Source organism: Varanus komodoensis, unplaced genomic scaffold (genome assembly GCF_004798865.1).
Source record: "Varanus komodoensis strain SLA01 unplaced genomic scaffold, ASM479886v1 scaffold18_3, whole genome shotgun sequence".
Taxonomy (NCBI): domain Eukaryota; kingdom Metazoa; phylum Chordata; class Lepidosauria; order Squamata; family Varanidae; genus Varanus; species Varanus komodoensis.
This window is the reverse complement of record NW_025335549.1, coordinates 4,064,689-4,089,632: the sequence shown is the minus strand read 5'-3', so window position 1 is coordinate 4,089,632 and position 24,944 is coordinate 4,064,689. Positions and strand designations below refer to the sequence as shown.

At 48.1% G+C, this 24,944-nt stretch overlaps 2 protein-coding genes across 3 annotated transcripts in view; one reads left to right on the top strand and one right to left on the bottom strand.

Annotated features, from left to right (window-relative positions):
• Positions 1–1,352: 1,352 nt before the first annotated feature.
• On the bottom strand, positions 1,353–20,471 carry ATP1B4 (ATPase Na+/K+ transporting family member beta 4). Its single transcript, XM_044427399.1, has 8 exons — positions 20,409–20,471; positions 11,981–12,146; positions 8,088–8,216; positions 7,510–7,617; positions 6,395–6,588; positions 5,060–5,116; positions 4,214–4,306; positions 1,353–1,597 (listed from the first exon to the last, which is right to left on the bottom strand). The coding sequence occupies exons 1-8, from the start codon at positions 20,469–20,471 to the stop codon at positions 1,436–1,438; spliced, it is 972 nt and encodes a 323-aa protein (XP_044283334.1). The 3' UTR covers positions 1,353–1,435.
• Positions 1,395–24,944, top strand: part of TMEM255A (transmembrane protein 255A) — a 47,333-nt gene continuing 23,783 nt past the window's right edge. The window contains exon 1 of one of the 2 annotated variants that reach the window (XM_044427398.1): positions 1,395–1,615. The gene's annotated coding sequence lies outside the window, so the exon portion shown is untranslated. The remainder of the gene's footprint in view (positions 1,616–24,944) is intronic. The other variant, XM_044427396.1, reaches the window with a different exon arrangement.

The window sequence follows — 24,944 nt, the reverse complement described above, 5'->3', positions numbered from 1 at the left end:
ATGTATTAAAAAATGTAATTTGCTTTTGTGAGGGATTTTACCTTGAAAGCAGACTACAGATCTAAACGATAATCAGAAGAATGCAATCAGTTTGTGTGGACTGTGGATGGAGTTTGCTTAACCAGTCTTGGAGATCAGTAGCTTAAGTGCATCTGAAGCAGGTCTCCCTCCAAGACTCTTTGTCAGAGAGTCTGCCAGCCATGTGGCAGAGAGAACATAGTGCAGCTGTACTTTAACCATAAACTTGTAGCTGCGATCCAGCACATAAAATGCTAATCTCCCTCCCATCTCCCACAGTTCACAAGCCCCTTTCCCCAAACCACCCCAGATGCTGCAGAAATAAAGAAATGGGCTCAGTGCACATTATAAAGATTTTTACTAATTCTTTTTGATTTATAGTCCACCCTGTCCAAAGAGCATGGGGTCAAGTAAAAAGACGTTAATAACAAAACTCCCAGTTACATTGATTATGTCCCATCTTGCCCTCTCTTTGGATGCTCACAGCTACCAGAAATGAAGGTGGGTTTACAGTTCTTCCAGAAAGCATCCTGACTTGGGCTAGGATGAGCTACTGAAGGAAGGGAGAGTTGGAGGGGCAGCCATGGGAATCCCCCCCCCCCACTCTTTCAGCCCTGACTTGCCATATAGCTGGTAGGGAGCAGGGGCATGAATCTTTATTGCTACTCCTTTGCACCTGAACCTGGAAAGCGGCAAGGAATTAGCATGTGCTACAGCCTTTTCTAGACCAAAGCCAGTAGATTCAAATAGAAGTGTTGCATTTTTTTCTTGACCTTCTTAACATTAACTTTATGGCCAGCGATCCATCCACAGAGCACTTGACAATATTTAAAGAGGTGTCACAGGGTTCTGCCTCAAACAGGGCAGGTGTGAGCTTGGAACATCTCTTGGAGCACAGGGACTTGAGAGAGCTCACAGGATGCAGTGAGAGGATGCAGGTTTCTTCCCTCGGAACATCCGCTGGGCTATTAATTGACAATTGGTTGGTTCCCCTGTATGGACAATGCTTTTAACCCTCAGGATGCAGGAGCAGGGAGAGAAAGAATGAGAGAGAGAGAATAAGAGTTCTTGTTGAACTTGGTTGCCATGGTCAAATTGTCCCTTTGCTACTGGACACTGTCCCTGTTGGTGCACCACTGAACGATAAAATCGAAGCATCTTGCATATGCTTTAAAATTAAAATGTTCTCTGACATGACCTGGGTTTTCATTCAGGATGAACCATCTCAATGTTTTGCGATTAATTCTTCTGACTGTATGGTTTATCAGCTATCCTTTCATTTAATTTGTGAAGAAAGCCAAAGGAATCCTCCAAAACAGGTTTGAATTTTCATGGTGTTTGGGAATGGCCACCTGCTCCCTGTGGTTAGGAAAGATTTGACTGCTGCAGAAAGAGTGGTGGCAAATGCTTCTCCGGTCTATTCGCCAATGTTCAGTGTGAAGATGATTCGGCCCAGAAACCGGTCATTGTTATAGTCATTGATGATGCCCTGCCCATTCAGCTGGCACTGGATGTTCATGTTGTGGTTCCTAGACACACTGGTGAACTGCACAGCCACCACCGGTTGCGTATAGTTGACCTGGAACAGGAGAAGCAGGTAAGAGACAGGGATCGCTTGGGGTAGTTCCGTGCACAATCCTATTCCACTTTACCAGGGAGCTGTTTCCAAGCAGACGTTCAGAGGTTTGCCCTGCTGCATGGGCTCAAAGCTGGATGAGATGCCAATCAGTGAAACATAGAAACTGGGCGAGTCAGAAGGGGACTCCTGGGTCATCTTGTCTGACCCCCGGCTCCAGCCAGCTCTGCTCACGACATTCCCACCATGTGCATGTCCAGCCTGTCTTTGAACACCCACACCGATGGGGCCTCAACCACCTCCCGTGGAAGCCCATTCCACACCCTTGGGGTGCTAACTGTCAGGAGGTACTTCCTGGCATCCAAATTGATCCTTGGCTCCCTGAGCTTTGCTCTGCTGGAGCGCATCCTGCCCTCCTCTGCAGGGGAGAACAGGTCTCAACCCACCTCCGTGTGACACCCCCTCACACACCTATATGTGGCCAACAGATCCCCTCGGAGTCTCCTCCAGGCTGGAAAGACCCAGCTCCCTCAGTCTTGCCTCATACGGCATCCCCTGCAAACCGGCCACCATCCTTGTGGCCCTGCACTGCACTGACTCCGACCTGCCGTGCTAGCACACCCACACTCACTTCTTTTAAAGGGGGCTGTACAAAGCTTTGGTGGAGCTGCTAAGGCAGTTCGGAACAGCACGAGAGAGTTTTGCCCCTCCCTGCTGGATAGAACACGCAGTACCGCCAGCCAGAGAACCATGGGCTGAACAGGGTCGATCTGGCCCAGTACACTAGCCAGATGCGCATTTGCTTTTATCCTTTTCTCTTCCAATCCCTTTTCCTTTTGTGTTGTCTTAGAGACCCCACACGTTTTAAGTATGGGCTACACATTTTAAGTATGGGTTAATCTTTCTAACCTTTTTTGTGGGCTAAGTATGGGCTAATCTTTGCAACTTTTTTTTTTTTTTTTTTTGGCTAAAGGATGCAGTAAAATTCTGTAAATAAATAGGTGAAATACAGAATAACTTATTTGATGAATATCTCACCCTTCCTCACAAACAGCCCAGGGTGATTAATGTCCTATATGTTTAGTATAATATAATATATAAACAATTAATGTTTAGTATAATATACAGAATTAAAATAATGACTCTAAAATCACAAAGTTATAATGAGATACAATAAAACCATCAACATAATCTATCACAAATAAAGCAGTTGTCTATACTTCCAAAGTCAGCACAAATGCACAGGTTTGGCATCTGAATGGTAACAACACAGGGGACTGCCTAACTGCTACCAGAAGACAGTTTCATAATTGGGGTGCCACCACTGAAAAGGCCCTGTCACAGGTAGTAATGGTACAAGCCTCAAGGATACCACAAGCAAGGCTTTCCTGGCTGATCTTAAATTCTGGGATGGCCAATTTTGAGGGTGGCAACCTTTCGACATGTCACAGTGAATAACATTAAAAGAAAGTGGGTATATTGGAATGCATTTCAAAGCTTGAAAACTTTGCTTGGCATCAGAAAGATAATATTTTGGTCCTGAACACCAGGAACGGAGGCAGTCTTTCTGACCAGTCTTTTCTGGCAGCTGCTCGTACGAGGCATTGCAGTCATCAGTCTTGGGTACTTACTGCTTGTCGCTTTTTAACTCCCAGCCTCAAATCATGCCTCGCATTTGTGGCAGTTTAGCACAGAGCCACTCAGAGAATGAGGAGAATAATCCAGCAGCAGCTGAATACTTCTTTCTTCCATTTTGATGGGGTTCCAACACCACACAGGCAGTTTCAGTAGTAAAAATCTGGTGCAAGGTGTAGGTATTTCTACAGGCTGCATTTCAGTATTATCTTTTGGCAATACTTGTGTGTTTTAGCAGCTGAAATTGTAGTAAGAAGAGAGTCCCACCACTGACTCAGTGCAGCGAAGCTTATTCTCAGCTAGCTATGCACAGAATCACAAATGGTGAGATTTCATTACTGATTAGTTTGGGATGCCTGTGTTTTCCCATGGGATCTTTATCCAGAGTGTCAGTTCCTTTGGAGTTGGATTGCCAGTGTGGTGATTAGAATGTTGGACCAGGAACCTGGGAGAGCCAGGATCTGGTCCCCACTTGGCCAAGTCACTGGACTCTCAGCCTAACCTACCTCATGGGGTTGTTGTGAGGATAAAATGGAGTATAAGCTCCCTTGGGTTCCTTGCAAAAGGAAAAAAGTGGGATATAAATGCAATGTAATAGTAGCAGCAGCAGAAGAGCAGGATATAAATATGAGCTAGGCCCTCTCATTAAGGACTTGACAATGGAGAGCCCTCGTGAGATCGAGACCTCACGATTTCCCCAATTGCCAATGCCCATGTTTACCCAATTGTCTGTCTGTCTGTCTGTCTGTCTGTCTGTCTGTCTGTCTTACAAGCATTTATATCCCATCCTTCTGCCAAGCACTCAGGACGGCTCACACAGGTTTAACCAGTTAAGTTCCTGCCTAGACCCACTGACGCAAAGGAAAGCCCCACTAAGCTCCGTGGAGTTTCCTTCTGGGTGGACCTGTGCACTGTGGTTGGATCCTGTGTTTGACAGCCCCCGTGATCCAGCCAACAGAATCCAACAGCTGAATTTCAACTTACATGCGTGCGTTTGCCGTAGTAAGGGAAGTACATGGGGTCGAAGGCTTCGCTTGGATAGAACTTTATCTCATGGAGATGGCTTTCATCACCCTTCTGCAATTTAAAAATAGTAATGAGGTATACAAAGTGCTCAGTAGGGCTCCTGCAACACCATATCCGCCCACAGAAGCTGGATAACAAGCACATGAGCCCAGTGGCGGAGGCTGCGCAAAATGCCTGCAGTTCAGTCCCTGCTACTTCCCAGCTTTTGCTTGCTAAGTAGCGCCTGTGGCCCAGCCTTCTTTTCCAGAGACCCTGGAAAGCTGCTGCTGGTAGGAATAAGACAACAGAACCACAGTCTCTCCAGCCTGTTAGAAGGCAGCTTTCTACATGTCTTGCCTTATCTCCATGTCACATTTCTCTCGTCTAACAGGTAAACCTCTGAGCACAGTTCCTGACAATTATAACCCTAAAATACAACCCAATAAAATGGAATTGCAGAATGTTTAAAACTACAGAATATATATTTAAAACCCAGCAGTTGTGCAAAGATTTCAAATTCAGTAAAATAAGGTCTTTGCCCAGTGCAGGGAAGACCACGATGCAGTGCTGGGGGAGCCTCTTCCAGAGGCTCGTTCCACAGCCTGGACAGTCTTTATGGAGTCACTGCTCGCTGGGGTGGGGGACATTGACAGCTGCCCAACCACGCCTACCCTCGGCACCAGCTCTGCAAATGCATGCGCTCCTTTTGCAGATGTAATGTGCAAGCACCCACTCTAAAGGAGACCCTGTGACGGGCCCCACTAAGGTCTGGACACCTGAGGCCACCCTTGCAGTACAGAATGTATGAAAGCAAAGCGCATTTACCTGCATTTTGCAGCTCACGGTGACGGGTTTCCCATACCCAGGCTGATAGCCTATAATCTACAGAAAGAAGAGCCTTTTAATTGCGCTTGGTTAAATAGAAAAATCAAATCATCAGAGGCAGTTCTAGTTCAATTTTTGCTATGTGGCTCCTGCAGATCAGGAAAGGAAGCGAGCGGGAGAGTTTCCAGCTGGCACCTTCGTTTGGACTATAGAGCAGAGCCCTCAGAGCAGCTAGCTAGCCTCTGGATCATCACCGAGAGCCCCTGTGTGTATGTTGCAGCCTGGAGATGCAGTGTTGTGCGTGTTCAGTTTCCTGGCCTGCCAGGATAAAGTCCTACAACTCTCAGTGTTCCCCAGCAGAACCGGTTCTCCTCCGATGACAGTAACCCAGGGAGGCATCAGCACCAGTTCCCAGCCCTGCTGAAGTGAGGCCGCTGCTTGTCCGGTCCACCCCCAGGGAGGGCTTTGGACTGGCCTAGCCGGCGAGGAGCACTCAGCAAGGCGTCCCCAGCTGGCTCCCCGCTTCTCCAACTTCATTCCCTAGAGGAAGCCAATTCCTGCAGAGAGAGGCCGCTTAGTTAGCCAGGTGCAACCCCTGACAGGTTGATGGCCCAAGCCCTGAACCTAACCAAAGCTCCAGATGGTTCCAGGTGCCAGCCGGCCAGCCAGAAACAAGCCCTCTAATTCACAGGGTTGCCCACCCAGCATGCAGTGTGTTACAGAAACTTTCTGTGCATGGTGCCCTTAAAAATGGGCATCCCTTTAAAAAACTCTTCATGAGAAATTACTAAGGAGGCTTTTCCTCCCACCCCTCCTTGGCTCTTACACAGTGAAACCGCTTCTCCAAAGCACATTTTATTTTGAGCTTCATAGGAGTCCTCTGTGGGTTCCATGGTGGAGCACCTATTGGGGCATGGTGTTCACCCCATGGGCAGCTCTCATAAAGTTCAAAATAAATGCTGCAATGGATTAGAAGCCCCGCTGGTGTAGAGTCACTATCCTCAATGCCACCTGCTTTCTCTGAAACTTTCCAAAGGCATCAGTCTACCCCCCCCCCCACCCGCACCTCACTACAAGCAGAATGCCCCATCATATTGAACACCATCGGTCTGATCCAGGAAGATCAATGCTTGATTTCAGGCCCCATAGAACAGTGCAGCCTTCCCCAACCTCCAGGTGATTTAGTTGAACAATGAGCATTCCTGTCTATTGTCCATGCTGGCTGGAGCCGATGCGACTTGAAATCCAAAATATCTGGAAGTCCAAAGTATTTGGCTGTCATAAAGTGTTGACTGCCCATTCTACAAGGTAAAAACAGTGAGCAAGCAAACATACTCGGTTCATCTTTAGCAGGATGCAAGGCTGTCCGAGGGAGAATCCAAAGGTTTGATCATCTATCCCGGAACAGTTCAGCAATTCGGAACGCTTGAACTGACAGGCTTGTTTAATGCTGCTTTCTTCCTCCTGAATGAAATACTGGCCTGGTGTGCACACAATATTTTTGGATTCTTGAATGGCATCATTGTAATCTAAAGGCAACAGAGAAAGTTAGTGTTCCATGCATCTTTTGCCACATGTCCTATCATCCCAGCAGTACAATGTTAGCAAGGATTGAACGGGCAGGGATACGCTGCATCTTGTCCTGCTCTTAGAGGCCAGGAGCCATGATATTTTCAGTATTATACGAGGGCAGCAAACATAGCAAAAACTGATACTTTGCCATTGGCGATGCAGGCTAGGGCTGTTAGGGTCATAACAGGAAACAGCCAAAACTTCTGGACAGCCGCAAGTCACCTTCTCTTGCTCTAAAAGGATGCTTTCTTTACATATGACAGAAAGGAAACCAATATTCTTCTGTACATTGGTCTTGCTTGGATATGCCCCTGACAAGTTTCCTTTGCTGTAACCACCCCTGAAGCCTACTTTTGTGATGTTTATTACTCTGTCAGTAGATCTATTGGTAAGCCCGTAAGACTCTTATACGTCAGCTGATCCAGCTAAATCACATGATAAGGATGCAGATCAACTGCCCATTGTAAGCCTCCTCTAGATAATCTGATGCCCTCAGTTGTTTTGGGATGCAATTTCCCATAAGTCCCAGCAACTACGCCCTCCAGAAGTGTGGGGCTACAATTCCCATCAGTCTCAGCGAATACAACCAGTAGTCAGGATGATGGGAGTTGTAGTCCAAGACTTCTGGAGGGCACCAGGTTGCCTGCCTCTGCTGTAAGCGAAGCTGAAGAAGCCCTGTTGAAATGATTTATGCTAACCAGATCTACCTTCCAATGATATTCTTCTGGACAGGTATACTTTTTCCCAGTTTGACCTCATCACCTTGGCTAACACATAAGCATTGTGGGTACAAACCACTGAGCTTCCAGAACCCATTTTGAGTATCTAACAGATTTCAATGGTCAAACTGGGAGGGAGGGAGGGAAGGAGGGAGCCACCTTGAAGGAAGTGTTCCATGTTTTCCACATAAGGTTCCCATGTGACGCGCTGGGAAATGTTGAAAGCAATGTTGAATGTATTTCGAATATATGGCCGCATCATAACTCCTGCAACAGAGGAAATGAGAGATGAGTTGCAAAACCAGGTCAGACTTGCCTTGGTCCATGGGATGGAGATGGTAACCTTCGTACTTTGCAGAAGACAATCCCATATTGCAAGGGCTCTGCAGTCCCAGTCCAGCCTAAAGACAGAGACCCATCAGGAGGAAGGCCTGGAAGTCGTCCATGAGCAAAGCACAGGGTCACGTCCTCCACACTGTGCTGAGACGTACAGTCTTTTAATTTTCAATAATCACTTCTAAACTGGCATTTATAGGTGTTAGCAAATGTAAATGCTGCACGATCCAGTCTTCCTGTTTTGGGCATGCGCTTCCTCTCCCACCATTTCTAAGTGACCGCTCTGTTTTCATCTCCATAACATGCAGGGTCGAGATGGCTGCGTGCACGCATAAGCATCCATGCAAAGGGTCCCCATGGAGTGGAAGGCACAGAGAACAGAGCCAAGCTCGCGTACTTACCGGGCGGAGCGACTCTGTCTCTATAGGTGGGCGTGTAGGGACTCAGGGTGAGCAGCATGATGTACAGGCAAAATGCAAACATACCCGCCAGGAACGTATACAAAACGAGATAGAAGAGAAGTATCAGGCCTGCAAGGCAGAGACGATGTGTTGGTGACTGCCCAGGAAGCAGAGTTATATCTTGCCATGGTGCATAATACCGTGCCATGTCTTCGTAACGGAGGGCAAGATTTAATTTTTGGCTTTGTTTACGTAGTTATTTGGTCAGGTGGAACTCAAACCGCACATGCCTGGCGTGTCAAAATCACAGAAGGAAATCAGGGAAGGCACCAGGAGTGGGCACCATGGATCACCTGCCAAGGCCCAACCCTTGCTGGGGTCCACTTCTACTCTCTGGCCCCACAGCTCTGTTCCACACGCAATAACGAGGAGAGAGGGAGCCAAAGCATTGCTTTCCCGTGTGCTCTCCCTCTGGCATTTGCGTGGATCGGGCCCCGGGGAGGGCAGGGCAAGTCAGTGGGCAAAGGAACTTTGGAGAAGAGCAGAAGGACCACTTGGGGTCTGCACAAAGAAAACCCTCAGTGAGCATGCCACAAAACATTGATGTTATGACAGCTCCACCGAAGCAGCAAAATGCATTTTGCCTTGGCTGCATCCTGGCCAAGAGCTAAAACGACGGCGGGCTGGCTCGTCCCAGGGGAATAAAGGCCTTTAAAAATAAGAGCGGTGCTGGAGCAAAGGTCGAACCCCACCTATTTGTGCGCTGGTGCCTGTCTCTCCGAGTGTGTTTCCCAGCGGGAACCCGAATCCAGTTTCAGGACAAGCCTGAGAACACAGATGTGCCCTTTCACCTCCGCGTTCCTGAGGTGTTTATGCTGTGGGGAACTTGAGTCTGAGAACAAACTGTGGGTGGGGCTGTGTGGGGAGAGAGAAGGAGCAGCCCTGGAGAGCCTGAGAGCAGGAAGGCCCTCTTGAGAAAGAGCAAAGCACCCACGCATGGCTAAGATCACATTTTCCCCTTTTAACCTTTTTTAAAAGTATTTATAATTGGTAAGAATCAATGGGGCTGATTCTGCCATTTCTCTTTCAATGTGACATCTCTACCCACCTCCACTCAGCAACCCTCCCCCCCAATTAAAAAGATAAATCAGAAAGACATGCCGGGGGTCAGACTAGATAGCCCGAGAGACCCCTTCTGACTCCCTCTAGTTCTATGTTTCTATGGTTAGAATGGGTCAGAATGAAACCTGGGTTCAAATCTACATCCACCCGTGAGCCTCACAGGCTGACTTATGTCACAAGGTTGTGGTGAGCATTCCATGGATGAAATTAAGTAACCCTGAACTCCTTGGAAAGAGAACAGAAAATGAATTTGGCATTCGTGTCCTAAAGCTGCAACCTCCGCTGCCTACAAAAAGCAAACAGGAAGTGAGCTTCAGCTATTGGGTAGAATAGAAATACAATAGACAGACAGACAGAAAGAGAGTTATACATTGATGGTGTTGGGAAAATTTGGATAAATCCTGGCAGAAAAACATTGCTTATGTGTGCTTTTGTGTAATAAAATCAAACCTGCACTCTTTCTCAAAAGCACCAGCTTTCCAAGCCAAGTCACTGTTTAATATTGCTGTTGCCTTAAGAAAATGGCACTCTTCCCCCCTCCCTTTCTCTCGCTATTCTTCTCCTCCTCTCTAGCTGTAAGCCAGAGCAGACAGGCCATTCAGTGGAACTGGCAATCACTGCTACAGTGTTGCTGCATAGTCCCTGCAGGAATTCACAGTTTACCAAGAAGTATTTAGTTAGCTAGCCCAGAGCGCTAGAGCCAATCAGAAAGGTGCGAATCCATTACTCAGGGTCTGAGTCTTCCTGATAATGGATTGCAACAGATGAGCTTATGAGTTCATAAATGGATTCTCAATAGCCTGAATTTACATGTTTAAGCAGACCCAGAGATGGGTTCAAGTTTGTGGAATTTACTCAACTGAAATCTCAATGCACTGCAGTTAGAAATATTGTAATCTTATTGTCACTTGTATGTTTGGCTGATCTTCATTATCTGTTCTGTATATTATGACCTCAGAATTTCATTGCAGTGTCTGCTTTCTGTCATTAATTGCTCTGTACTGTCTATGTGACGAGGAGAATATAAAATATAAAAATATAAAAAGAGCCAGTGTGGTGTAGTGGTTAAGATCATGGGACTGGGACTCAGAGGATCTGGGTTCTAGTCCCCGCTCAGCCATGGAGCCAACTGGGTGACTTTGGGCCAGTCACAGACTCTCAGCCCAACCTGCCTCACAGGGTAGGGGGTAAGATGGAGGAGGAGAATGGTGTAAGCTGCCTTGAGCCCTTTGTAGGAAAAAGGCAGGATATAAATTGAAAAATAAATAAAAATAAAATAAAATAAAATAAAATGCTGTGCACTTGTATTGAAACCTGGCAGTTGAGTTTGCCTCTGCCTGGTAGTGCATTATCATTAGTAAAAACTGCAGGGAACCTGGGCTTATGTCAATAAATCAGTGGAGGTTCAAACATTTGATCTTTCCCACAAACCCCAGTTTTTATTTCCTCCTCACAAATTGAAAACCGAGATTCTGTCAATGGACAGGTGTGGAGATGCAACAAGAGAAACCCGGATCAGCAGACATTATTGCCAATCAGCAAAAGGTATCTGTTGTTAGTCCTGCTTAGAGACTACTTTTTATTTCAGTGGTATACTCTAAGGAGGCCTAGCACTGACTTCAACACCATGCTTTGAGAGCTGAAAATGGGGGTAGAGTAAAACAGAGGACGCATCTAAGGTTTTATGGGAGCTTTGAGTAGGTTCCAGAGTGTCCATCACACATACCTACACCCCTAAAACCAAAGGACCAGCAGAGGAGGGAAATCACATAATCTTTCCAACTCTGCATGTATTTTATTGGAAACACTTTGATTTACTACATGTTTATAATGTGGCCCAGGGTCATGGCTGGGAAAAAAACAGTTTATGCTAGTCCTGCAATATATTTCACTCTGAATATTGCAGATATGGGGGGCGGGGAATCAGAGTTGAGGCTGAATTAGTGCAGCTGTCCTTTAAAAAACCCTGTTTAAATTGTCCTAGTGCCACACATGTCAAAAATCTAACTGGGTTTCCAGTGGACATGTTCCCAGCTAGTTGGGGATTATGAAAGCTGCAGTCCAGCACATCTGGAAGGAACCAGCTTGGAAAAAGCTGCGTTGGATTGCAAGCTTAATGTTTTTGTTCTTGTTCCTGCTTCCAAGATCCTGCGTTCGTTCTTCGTCCTTGTCTCCAAAGCTCTCCAGAGACTTGGTTCCCCTTGCCTCTCTCCTCTTCTGCTCTCTGCCTGTGACTTTGGTTGTGCAGCTCCACAGAGGTCCAAAGCTTTGCTGCTCCCCAAAAGATGCCACTGTTCTTCTGTCGTGGCCCTCTACGCTCAGAACGGCCACCCGGAACACCTTTGCCACACTGCCTTCTCTCTTTCCACTCATTCTTTCTGCAAAACCCACCTCCCTTGTGAAGTTTTTGGCACAACCCTGGGTGCCCCCCCCCCCAACTGTCATCAATTCTCAGTATGGGCCATTGAAATAAATACAGAGCCTTCCCCTATTTATCCCGGCCAAGTCCATTCTGTATCGTTTCCCTGGCATCCACTGTAAGTTCCTTGGGGCAGGGACCCAGAGGCTTTGTTAGGCTGGGATCCTAGCCCCAGGCATATTTCCCAGGGTCCCAGAGCCATTTCACAGAGTCCCAAGTGTCCACTGGGTGAATGCAAGATTTTTTTCTCAGCATGGTTGCCCTTCAAGAAGAAATTTTCAGAGGAGATTGCAAAAGGGAAAGGAAATGAAAGCTGATCTACCCCAGGGAAGGCAGGAAACCTTTCACTTACCCCAACTCTGAGCTGTCCTTCCCAAGCATTGCCTTGTCTCTGGATTCCAAAGGAAGATCTTCATCTCCCTGATTACATCCCCCCATGTCTTCTTGGCCATATCTTTCCCTCTCGTTTCCTCCTCTTCGTCTGAGTCCTGCTGATCTCGCTCTTCATCCTTATTTTCCTGGATTGATGACAAAGCAAATCCCTCACATGCCAGGCACTCCATGTTTTGCTTTGTTTTTATTTTGCTTTTCCCCCCTCCAGCCAAAAATAAACATCAGCACATTTACTATCTGGAGATGGTTCAAATTTCCATTTTCTCATCATTACTCCCTGTGTTATAGCCAGGCACAGTTTCTCTCTCTCTCTCTCTCTCTCATTTGCAGCTGGATAGGGAGATGGCTGTGGGTGCCATTCCCTGTGCAAGATCCTTAGCTCCATCACATGCAGAAGGTCCAAGGATCAATCCCAAAGTCTAGAGAGGGCTGGGAAAGATCCTTGTGCAAAACCCCAAACCGCTGTTAGTGTAATAGTCAGGCTTGGAATAAGGGAGCTCCTGTTGCTGGGGAGAACAGCCTTTCCAGCACGGAGCACATCTTGACAGGGTTGGCCCTACCATTACGCAGGGTGCGATGGCTACTTTAGGCAGCAGATGCTAGGAAGCAGTTTTGGAGTGGAGAGCTGTGGGCCACCTGACCTGTCCTGAAGCCACTGTGGGCTCTGTTCCGTAGCCTGCCATTTCCATCACCAGCATCAAAGAAAGGGCCGACTGCCCATCTGTCTGGTCAGCATTTGTGCATGGAACAGGAAGGGCTCTCACCCACCCGTTTTGCCTTAAGCAGCAACGTGGATGGGGCCAGCCTCACGTGTGGTACAGGCAGACAGTCTTGGGGTTGCTTCCCAACAGCTCTCGATATAGTTGGGAAATGCCGCTGCCTGGAAACCATGGGGAGCCGCTGCCAGCTGGTGGAAGCAATACTGAGCTAGGTGGCTCTATGGTCTCGCTCCATCCAAGGAAGCCTCCTCTCTGTTTCCAGTGTTCCTGCTCTGAGGGCCATCGCATTTGTAGCCAGAGTGGCACCACCCACACAGAAAAGACTTGTGGGGCAGTCGGTACCCCAAGCTTAAAGGAGTACAAAGCATTTTTAGAAAAACATCTGGGGTACAAGGAGAAAAACCCAAAGCAGCCCAGAGAGGATGGGATGTGGTCAGTTGCTGTAGAAAGATGTCTGACTGCTGAGGAAAACACGGAAAACCGGAAGGGAAGGGAATGGGGATTCGGCACATCTTGGAATCCTGGACAGCAGCTCCCCATTCGGCAACATTCTGTTGCCAGTCACTCCTTCTATTTAGTACACTGCTCTCCGCTGTGTGATGTTTCCAGCACTAACTCCTCAATGTGACAACCCGCTCACATTTTATTTTTAACCCCCTTTACTTTCAAGAGGACTGGAAGGAAAAAATCGGAAGAGGAAGGAAATGTTACCCCACGTGGACAAAGGCAGGCCAAAGCCTGCACAAGTGGGAGAGGGCAGTCCGGACTCCATGGTGCTGCAGCGTGAAACCAGTACAAAGTTCTTGTGAAGATCTGGCCCAAGGAATTCTTTAGTCCTTACAGCTTTCATCAGTGTAACAACATCCTTGTCCCATTGTTGTTGTTAGTCGCGAAGTCATGTCCGACCCATCGCGACCCCATGGACAACACTCCTCCAGGCCCTCCTGGCCTCCACCATCCCCTGGAGTCCACCTAAGCTCACGCCGACTGCTTCAGTGGCTCCATCCAGCCACCTCATCCTCTGCCATCCCTCTTCTTTTGCCATCTATTGTTCCCAGCATTCCTTGCCTCATAACCATCACTAAAAGAACAGTAACACTGAAGAGCACCCAGATGTTTTGCACACCTGGGCATGACTGACTCATTACAGGCTTCCAGAAATGTTTTGCATGTTAAATAAGAAGTGTGGTGTGAGCAGAAACGTCTACTTGCAAATGAGAGCCGGTGTGGCAGAATTTCAGACTAGCACTCAAGAGACCTGGGACTGAATCGCAAACCAGCCATGAGGCTCACTCAGTAGCACTGTCCCTTCCAGCCTGACCATCCTCACAGCAATATTGTGCAGATACAAAGGGAGGGAGAGCCATGGGGAAGCAAGGGTTTAAATCCAGCAGATAGCGATGACGTCAGCCTTCCTCAACTCTGTGCCAGCCAGCACAGCAGTGGTGAGAAATGCTGGCAGTTGCAGTTCAGAAAATGTGCAGAGCACCAGGCTGGGGGAAGTTAGTCCATCAAAGGTATACTTGTCCTGCAGCTAAACCGGACAGCAGCGATCCTGCATGTGTGTGTGGCTTTGCTGCTGGTGCAAAGTGAAAGGCAAGCAGCCAGCCCTGGATCTCCAGCATCACAAGCATCCCTCCACCCAAGACTGTGGCAAGCAGACTTGAACCCCCAGCTTGCAGAAACCTTCTACTGCACAGGCTCATTTGGGACTTATTAAATGAGGTGGCAGAGAGATTTCTACCTGGCAGAAGCAGACTTATAGTATACTGGGACACTGCATTATGGAGATGCCTGGACAGTGCATTAAGTCCCATCACCCCCAGCCAGCATGGCCATTCAATTGCCTTGCTTGCTGGGAATGATGGGGTGTGTGGTCCCATGGGAGCCGAGTTGGGGGAGGCTGGTCTAGTCCAGCCCTGGCCAGTGCAAGAAGCCCACAACTGCAATCACTCTGAAAGGGGATGTTTGGGCATCCCTGGATTCAGCCTCTGCTTAAAGACTCCCAGTAGAGCTGGGACCACCACCTGCTAAGCCATCCCATCAAATGGCCCCAGGAAAGCCTTTCTCCTGTACTTGGTTCAGGTCCAACTCTCTGGAGCACCAGCAAGTGAATTTGATCCACCCTGTATGTGACGGCACTTCAGACACTTGAAGACAGCAGCCCCAGCACCTCTCAATGTATCTCTTCTACAGGCTAAATTTAGCCAGTTCTCGAGGGAGGCTGGGCACTCTTCTATCAGTGCGACCCCTTATCCCTTGCAGCTTTTATTCTGAGCTTTACATGAGATACCCGTTGTGCTGAGCAGAACCCCATGGAGGACTCCTATGGTGGTGAAACTATTCCGGGGGTAGAGTTCAACACCATGGATAGCTCCCCGAAGGCTCCAAATAAAGGCTTCTGTGGATAAGGAGCCCCAATGACAACAGGGTTGTCAGCCTCCCCTGCCAGCTCCTCCAAGATCTCTTCATCAGATTTGGTCCCCAGGCACCAGATCAGCCTACCAGAACCCACTGGCTTCCTTCATATGCTGCCAGATCTGTCACTCGCATGAGGCTACATGAGACATGATGCGTGCAGGAACCTTCCACATTGCTCTCTTTGAGTTTGGGCTGCAGGACTTCAAACCCATGGGCCAAGTCCAATTTCCGTGGGGGACCCAGGCCAGCCATCTGAACTTGTCCAAAGAAGCACATGCCTTTCCTGTGGCCCCGCTCTCTCTCCCTCACTGATGTTCGTTTCGTGTCTTCCTAGCTTTTCCACCCCATCCTAGAAGGCTGAATAGCCTCTCCTAAGCCTTAATGGCTGGATGTAAGAGCTTTAAATTACCACATGATGGTATTTTGGCCCTTCCTCCTCTTCTCTGGCCTTGCCCCTTTTTGTCTTTGGCCCTGCCCACCAAGCGAATGTGAGGCCCCAGAATTTCTCCAAACTGGAATATGGCCCTCAGGCCCTTATCCCTGCTTTAAATGAAATCAAATACCTCTCTGATGGGGGTGATTTTGGTTCAGATTAGGACCCCGGAGCAGGTTAAGCTGCATACAGGTCAGGGGCAGAAATGCATTTCATTTTGAAATACTCTCCAATCTAGAAGAGGAAGATGTTGTATTAAGAAAGATGAAATGGTAGAATGTATGAACCAAGAAGTAGAAATTCTGGCACCATCAAGGCAGAACTTTGGGGCATATGACTGGAGTCCACTTTGCAGAATGGCCAGGAGTGCCCTCCAATAGAGATGGGCTGGCTTAACAAACACACTGTAACATAAGTAAGCGATGGGGTGCAGAAGTTTGGAGTCCAAAATCACCCAAGGATGTGGTCTTATCACCCCCTCCCTTGGTGCAGACACCTCTGATGTCATGTACCTCAAGCCTAGACTTTTATCTTGACAACCCCCTAGATAAGACACCCGGGAGTGAGGGGAGAGGGAAGGGATTCCAACAGGAAGCAGCATGGGAAATAGGGACCCCCAGTGTGCTCCTTTTTCCCTCTTCGAAGGTGCATTTGTGATGTCAGGAGAGATGGCTGACACGGTTCTTTCAGACCAGAGAACGCAGTGAGAGCACCTTGAATGAATCCTTCAAGCACCTGCGTGAGACGCTTGCTGTTCCAGACAACCCAACTGCGCTGTGCTAGGTTACTTCTGAACACTGAACTTGCCATAATCCCACGCCTGCAGACCTGATGACGGAGCAAAGCCAGGACGCCCCGATTCATCCAAACAGGGACGTCCCAGGAAAGGCTTCCTGTGGCACAGTCTGTCTGTCTTCCATGGGTTGTGAGAGCTGGAGTCATGTGAGCAGAGAGAGGAAGTGAAAGCTGAAAACAGAAGAGTGCAGCACACTCTGGCCAAAGGGAAGCACCTTCATGGACTTAAATGGCAGGTGGAAGCACCTCTTGAGTAGCACCATGCCAGGCATGTCACCGAGTTCAGCCAGCCTTGCTCCCAGACAGAACACTTTCCATGCAGGGGCAGCCACCACAGGCTCCCCACACAAGAGGGGCCTCATACATCGACACAGGCCTTGCCTTGTTGCCTTTCAGAATCCCACTACCCTGAGCTTCATAAACCTAGCAGGAAATACAGTCACAGAGCAAGCTCTACTGGCGGTCCCGTCCTGTTGCCATGGTGGCACAAGCAAAATGGCTGCAGTCACAGGCGCGATAAGAGAAGCAACCCAGCCTAGCTGAAGTCAGGCACACACCGCAGCTTCCTCGGCACAGGGGCTACAGGCACCAGCCTGCGCAAAGACGTGTCTGCGTGCCCTCCAGGCTCCTGCCTCCTTCATCCCGCAATTACACATATAATAGTCTCCAGCTTCTCTCAAGTCCCCAGCACAGTTTTCTCTGACTTGCCAGGAGAATCAGAAAAAAGGGGGCGAGAAGGAAAAGGACAGCTCTAAAAGGAGTACCCACAGAGGGAGGGAGAGCCCATTTAGAACCATCCACTGAGAACAGCTCAAACTGGGTGGGACCAGCAGGGAGAACAGTGTCCCGATGGACACGCTCAGCAAGCGGAGATGTGGGCTCGGGGGAGAGGCAGCGATCAGCTCTCCCCGTGTCTTGGTGGACGAAGGGGCGGTAGGTTCCACGGGAGATGGAGATTCGAGGATCTGGGTCAGGGTTTGGGGAGGAAGGAAAAATGGAGCACCCAGGGCCTGTGGGGGAAGGAAAGGGAGCATGTGTAGGATGGGAGAGGGCTATTTTAGGAACGGAAGTTCAAAGGAAGGCCTTTAAGTTTGGGGCCCCATATATGCCGCCTTGCCATTTGCCGAAGTCCTAAGACAAGTTACTTGTCTTTTAGCCGCCTCTGAAATGAATGCTTTGTTGCACTAGTCAATACTGGGGCTGTTCGTACCCCATTTTGTGACTGGCCCTAGTCCTCCTGGTGGCCTTTTGTGGCCGTGCCTACAGTGCTTTCTCAAAATTCAAAATGTGTCATGGACCCTAAAAGGTGGGGACCTTGTGCAGTTATTAGCTGCATTGTTTTTACTAATTTAAAAACTATGTAGAATGCAGCTGCTCCCCCTGTGTGAATCTGTGCCTTTAGGAGAGGAGGCTTGCTAACACTTGGCACGTAAGATAGAAGAATGTCATCTAAATTAATTTCATCAAAATCAATAGGGCTTATTTCAGAGAAAATATGTTTTGGTGGAACATGGGAGCATTCTGTGAACTTTCTGTAATTCAGTCTCAGAGGTCTAATTTGGGACATGGCTTGCCCACTCATGAATGCCGTTTGCATCAGAGAACAAGGACAAACATTGTCAGAAGGGGCTTTTAAGTTTTATATCTACAGGAAACCATCTCTGCTTTGCCTGCAAACTTTTGCACTTGTTCAGAGTGATGAAAGCTGTCATTTTGGCAGGAAGTTTCTCAAACTGGGAAAAGTGAAGAAAAAAAGATCAAGGACCATGAAAACACCTCCTCTCGCAAAACGGTAGCATGGCCTGGGCTTTGAGGAAGAACACCGTGAAGGAACATTTTCACAGCCAGATGTGTGAAGAAATCAGATCCTGGAAAGAAATAGTGCTGCTCATTGTTCTTGCTGCTATTATTTTTCTTGTAGAAGGAGAAGCAAAACAAACCAAAAAATGGTCCCTTTCCTGCCAGTGTGCAAGAGCTGCGTATTCCACAGAATACATGGCACTTGAATCTTAGGACCTGTCTGCCACTTCCATGTTTGTAGCCTAGTGAACCCAAATATTGAGTGATGCACATGTGAATGAGCTAACCGCCGAAGGGAAGTCTCAGGCAAAAAGTGTTTCTCAAGGGAGCCCCGTCCGCAAACTTCCCTGCCTGACATGATGCGTGGCCGAGTGGTGAGCTGTGGATACACTAGGCATGCATGTGGGAAATGGACTCAAGCATCCACAGGATTTCCACTGGCCAAGTGGAATCGAGATCACCAAACTACCAGCACAGCACGAAGTCTGCCAGAGTTCCAGCTTGCTTTGTGGACATGATCCAAGCCACATACTGCAGGCAGAAGACACAAGAAACCTAAAGGTTACTGGTCTATATGACCTTAGGAGGCAGAATGTCCTTCCTCATGCCGGACAAGGCAATCCACAGACATGGTCCAAAGCGGGCCAGTTGCTGCTCATGAGTGTCAGAAATAATTTAGAGAGCAATCCAGTAGGGAGGCCCATAAGACTTCACACTCGGAGTATTACAGGCATCTGGGCCGGATGGGAGGAGTGTGGAGACCATCTTCCACTTCCTGCTACCTCTGACCTGTTTTGGCTGCCTAGCTGCTGGAGCATCAGATGGGGAAGGAAAGAAGCTGGAGCATGGCCAGCGTGCACCCTGTCCTGGTGTCTTTCGCCGTCTCCTCTTCCCAGCTCCTGAAACTCCCCTTTACCCCTTCTCCAAGGTCATTCTCGGGAGCTCAAGGAAGCAGCTGGTGTGGGGCTTTTGATCTAGCAGGAGTGGGCAGGGAGGGAGCCTCAAGCACAGACCCCAGGCTCCGAGGCTGGAGCTCTGCTCTAGGGATCCCAAGAATTCTATGGCCACCTGGATGCTTTCATAGGACAGTTCTTTGATTTCATTTTTGTTTTTTCTATGATCTTAGAAACTCTTTAGCCGCCCCACCCTGCTTCCTCTCTTTTTCACACACACATGCAAGCTGGCAACAGGAACGGCCACAACCACAAACAGGACGTTAGGTAGCCTGAACCTGCAATTAGTATCTCCTTACTGTGACTCCAGGTCAGAGTAAGCATTGTCTTTGCTATGCCATCCTTGCTATGGACACATATATAAACTGTTTCTCGTGGTGATGTTCCATAGGACTAGTAACACTAGTAAATCATGTACAGCGTAGATGAGCTACCTGTGGCATGCCCTGAGAACAGCGACATGTCTTCCGTGCAAGGTACTGTTATGCTCTTGCTGTTGAGGAGGACTAAATCAGGCCAGGCTCCTGGGCAGGAACTACTTGGAGCAAGGATATAAACCATCATTTCCTAGCCTCTGTTAGACTACAACTCCCAGCATCCACCCAGCAGCTTGGGAAACACTGATAAAAATTATTCTGTGCTCATATGAATGTTGTCAACAAATACAATGGGCTGTAACCAAAGCACCTTCACTGGGAGATTGCGTCTTATTATTGCATTTCTATCCCACTTCATTTCCTGTTAAGCAATCCAAAGTGGCTTGGAAAAGCCTTCTCTCCATTTTAGTCTCACAACAACCCTGCAAGGTAGGTTAATTTGAAAGTCAGTAGCAGGGCGAAACTCACCACTAAGTTTCATGGCCAAGCAAGGAGTAGGAGCCAGATTTCCCAAGTCCCAGTCCAACCAGCATCTCACGCTGGATACAGATTATTTCATCAATTAACCTATTGATATTTTCAGCCCTCTCTCTCTCTCTCTCTCTCTATCTGAGCTAAGTAACACCAAAATGGTCTGAACAGCCTTTCTGTGTGACATATGGCAATATCTAACTTTGCATGTTGCATTATGTATGTGTCCGTTCATTTTTTTTCCTTTCCCTTCCATCTCTTGAGATACGGGTGGCAAACCTTCAGCTCTGCCCACCTGAACAAGGAAAGCAGGTGTCTTTTTGCATAGCTACAAGCCACTCCGTTTAGTGCGGTTGGGGACAAATTGGAACCAACCCTCTGAGCAGCCCTTGGGTATTGTCAAAGGCAACCTACTTACCGGCTTCCGGTGATAATTTCCATGGTAGTCCTTTGCACCTCCAGAGGTGGTATTCACTTCCATGGCTTTGTACAAAAATGCAGGAACAGGGGAAACAGAACAATTAGAATGGTAGCAAGTGAACTTCTGGGCTAAGGATACAAACGACTCTCTCCACCATGTATGCCAACCCTGGAGAGTTAAACCGAACCCTCTCGTTGGAATTCATCCAACAGTCCCTTTGCACAATTATTTTTCCTTTAGGGAAATAAAACAGATTCAGCAAGAAAATAAAGCACAAAGGACGGAGATCTCTTTGGAAGGCTTCAGTGCCAGAACTGTGTGACCAGTGTTGCTTTTTCGATGTTGCAAGCAGGGAGGGTATGCAGGCAGGAGACTAATGAAGAGATTGCTTTCCTCAGGCAGCTGAGATCATGCAATAGGATTCCAGACACAAATGGATCTCTCTTCCCCAAAAGTCATCAATGCATAGATAAAAGTCTACAGTAGGAGAAATTCCAGGAAATAAAAGAGTCTCCTTGGGCAGACAGTCAGTTTACTCTGTCTTGGGAGGCTGATGATTGGTACATTATTATTAAATAGCGAGATCCTAACCAAGGGGACAGCATTTTTGTGCCAATATGTTCCCGTCACTCATTGGTGAGAGGGGGGCCTGTCTGAACACTCGCAGGATCTCTTCTGCAGCCAGGGACTTGCTAAATTTATCACTGCGTTCAGACAGGGTGGGATTCTGCAGTGTCAATTTCCCAGCCATCCGGATGGATACAAACCATCTGAAGATCGCTGGAGCAGAGCCAGACTGAATGCACAGAAATACTTTTGGGTAACTATTGGTGGATAATTGCCCAAAGAGCTTTGGCTATCGGGTGGTATAGAAAAGAATGAATGAATGCTCCCATGATCCTTTATTTATTTTCCACTTCTTGCAAGCAATCCAAGGTAGCTTATCAAATCCCTCTCCATTTTATCCTCAAGCAACACTGTAAGGGAGGCTAAGAGGTTAAGCTGAGAATCAGTGTCCGGCCTGCAGCCACCCAGGGCTGGCCACATCCTGGCTGTGTGGTGACCAGAATCTGGGTCTCCCAAGTCATAGCCCAGCTTTCTAATCGCTGCACCACACGGGCTCCTACATTTTTCTGGGCAAAACTCTGCTTGACATGCTGAGGACAGGGCTATACTGATTATGCCCCTTTCCTTTTGCCTTTCACAGCATCTCAATCTGCTTCTAGGCTGCAAGCCTCTGGGGGCAGGGCCCTGCCAACTCATTTTCTGTAAATGCCATGTACATAGAGGGGGATGCATGGTCATGAATGGGGTTGTCGTGGAGCCAGGGCTCACAGGGATAAAGCAGCAGGATGTTGTGGTGAGCAGGGAAAACGAGGTGCAGAACTCAACACGCATGTGCTCCGTCGCACGCCCGTCTCCAGGACTGGTGCCGGGGTTGGAAGAAGCCTGCACCACACCGTGGCACATGCTCCACGCATTTCTCTGATCAAGCCTGGCAAAGAGGTTGGTTGTTGTGGCAACATATGAAGAACACTGAAGCAGCTTTCAAGCATGGGACCACGGCTAGTCTTATGAGTTGCAGCTGTGTGAAAAATGCATACAAACCCCAGAGTAACCCCCCTCACCCCAGGGGACCTCTTTCAGCCCAGGGGCCAAAGTCAGTTCCAGGGGCCACATTCCAGCGGTGGGTGGGAAGTCAATGCGTTTAGCCCCCAAAGTCCCTGCATGTTGCAGCGTAAAGCCCTTAGCCGGTCTCTAAGCTTCAGGGAGACATTTCAACCCTTTCTAATGGAAGAAAACCTGCACAAAAACCGGAAACTACCAAACACAGCTGTCACTAGGAAGGGGTGGAGCCTGGAGAAGGGGTGTGGCCTTCTCAGGACCCCAGAGTCAGATTAGGACTTGGAGAAGGCCAAATTTGTCCCCAGCTTTCAGGTTTCCCACTACAGCTCTAAAATTACCTAGCTGCCTCTTTGCATCTGGTCCCCCCACCTCCCCACACACACACACTCCATGGCTCCCCCAGATATCAGCTTGGAGGGATTCCCTTGGAGCTCCTCACAATCCCTTTGGATTGAAACATAGAATCATGGAATAGTAGAGTTGGAAGGGGCCATGAAGGCCATCTAGTCCAACCCCAGCTGTCGCAGGACACCACGTTACACCATCCCACTCAGATGGCTTCCAGTTTCTTCTTGAATGTCTCTAGTGTGGGAGAACCACCATCTTTCTAGGCAGCAAAAAGAAACCCTGAATAGTGTTCTGACATCAGCAAATCTCACTGCTCACTCCTGATTCCAGGTCACATATAAATAGGTTGAAAGCACTGATACTAACAGAGAACAGTTTCACTTGTGTCCTGGTTGTGGGTGTCTGGTTTGATCCCACATGACTCTTCTTAAGGTCTTATGTGCTAGTAGCTTGGAAAAGGCTTTTCTAGGATGAGAGGAGTGAAGACATTCCCATCTGCTGGAGAATACCTGGACTTTGGCACATCTAGACTACCAGACACTTTTGACAGACACAGAATCCTCTGTTCAGGACAGACTGTTCTCTCTGGCCATCTGTCAACATTCTCCGTGCTATTTTGCTAACTTCCGGCCTCAGGGTCCAGCCTCCCTCGCTCTCTATATATACTGCTTCACATGCTTCTCACCTGAAGCAGCAAAAGATGAAAAGCCCCTCTTTTTGCAACACGCTTTGACATCTTGCCCCCCACAGTAAAGCCCCAGATGAACAATGGCCATTGTAAAATGTGCTTGCTGTGTTTCTACTAGAAGTCCTGTGTTGTCTCCATGGCAGGAGAGATGTGTTTTCCAAACGTTTTCTATTTTGGTTTCAGGCCGGTTGCCGCTGTTAGCCGCTTCATGTTACATGCGGCTGCTTATCCCAGTGTCATCCTGATCTCATTTTAAACTCTGCCCTGCCGCCTTCTGGCATGGACTGCTCTGAAAGTGGGGTGCTTTTCATTCAGGACTTGGTAGACTTCAGGATAGCAAGCTCTGCCTTTCTTTTCACTAGTCCCCAGAGACCCACCAAGCATAGCCTGCTGCACTAGATAAAATCTGAGCCTGAGAATCTATCCTGGATGCTAGAAGCTCATAGTTCTGCCAAGCAAAAATCCACTCCCAGTAAATCTTCGCTTTCTTCGTTTCCGCAATATAATTTTAATTTTGCCCCACATGTGCTTTCATTGTTCCACAAGCAACAATAGGAATTTCTCAGCCACTGCAGATCACCTCCAAGGTCTGGCTCTACCATCTGCCCTGCCCTCTTTTAAATTGCTGCAGGTTGTGGCCAAATCTGTTTTAGTGACAAACATGTGGAGAAAATCGGTGCAAAACAAACTGAAAGTTCATTATTTTTTGAATTCACACTTTGCAAAGAAACTCTCCCAATGTGCAGCAATCTTCCTTTCCTGTACAATTCCATGCATGCTTGTTCAGAAGGAAGTGCCACTGGATCTGCTTAGGACATGCTTGTAAGTGAATGTGCTCATGATAATTAGTTTCTTAGATTCCCAACAGAACTGTCTCTACATGCCTGCTCAGCAGTAAGGCCCATTCAATTCAATGGGCCTTCTTCCTGGATAAGGCACCAGTCCTGTTCCCTGTGACCATGTCCCATTAAGCTCTTTTTATAGGACTGCACTGTAAATTGGGGGGGATGGGGGGGGTTAAATGTCTTAATCCTACTGAAGCCATTCCTATTTTATTGCACTGCTATATCCTAACATTTCTTTGGTTTACAATGTTTATCTTGCTTTTTTATAATTTTCTACTGGACTTGTGTACCATATACCATATGGTTTATCCTGTTGTGCTTTGCCTTCCGTTTTCAAACAGCACTGTTTTTACCTACTCATTCGCAATGATGTGCGTCCACATATGAATATGTGCATACAGCTAACACAAAGGACTGCAACTGTGTGTTATTTTATTCATAGTGTTCTCCAGATCATATGAATTTATTCAGCAAGTTCACTAGTTTTGTTTTGTTTTTTACTGTTTCAGTTTTCTCTAACATGTTGGGCCAGCTGAAAGAAGAGGACAGGTTTGGAGTGGGAAAACAGGAAAGGCAGAACACAGAGTGATGCAGGGGAGAGTGGAAAAATGGCCCACCTCTTGCCTGGAACCTGCTGGGTGAGAACGATGGGGGAAAGAGAGAAAGCTGTGACAAAGAGGGGCTTCATGATGATAGCAAGGGAAAGGGGGTGCTCCCGCTAGGACTGGCATCAGAGACGGCCAGCATTTGCCAAGGCCCACTGACAAGAGCCCCACTCCCCACCCCGACTTTAAACTCCTCTCCAACCCGCTTGCTCGTTTGCCTGGCCCAAACGACAGTGGCGCAGAGGACGAGGAGGGGCAGGAATCCCCCCTGCCTGCTTGCTCCTCAGTGCTGTCCCTCCCAAGTGAGCAAGTGGCAGCCATGATGCAGAAGAGGAATAGGTGCAAAGCAGCTGGTGAGAAGGGCGGCAAGAAGGTGGACTGGAGGGAGGGAGGGGCCCAAGGAACTGTCTTGCCCTGGGAA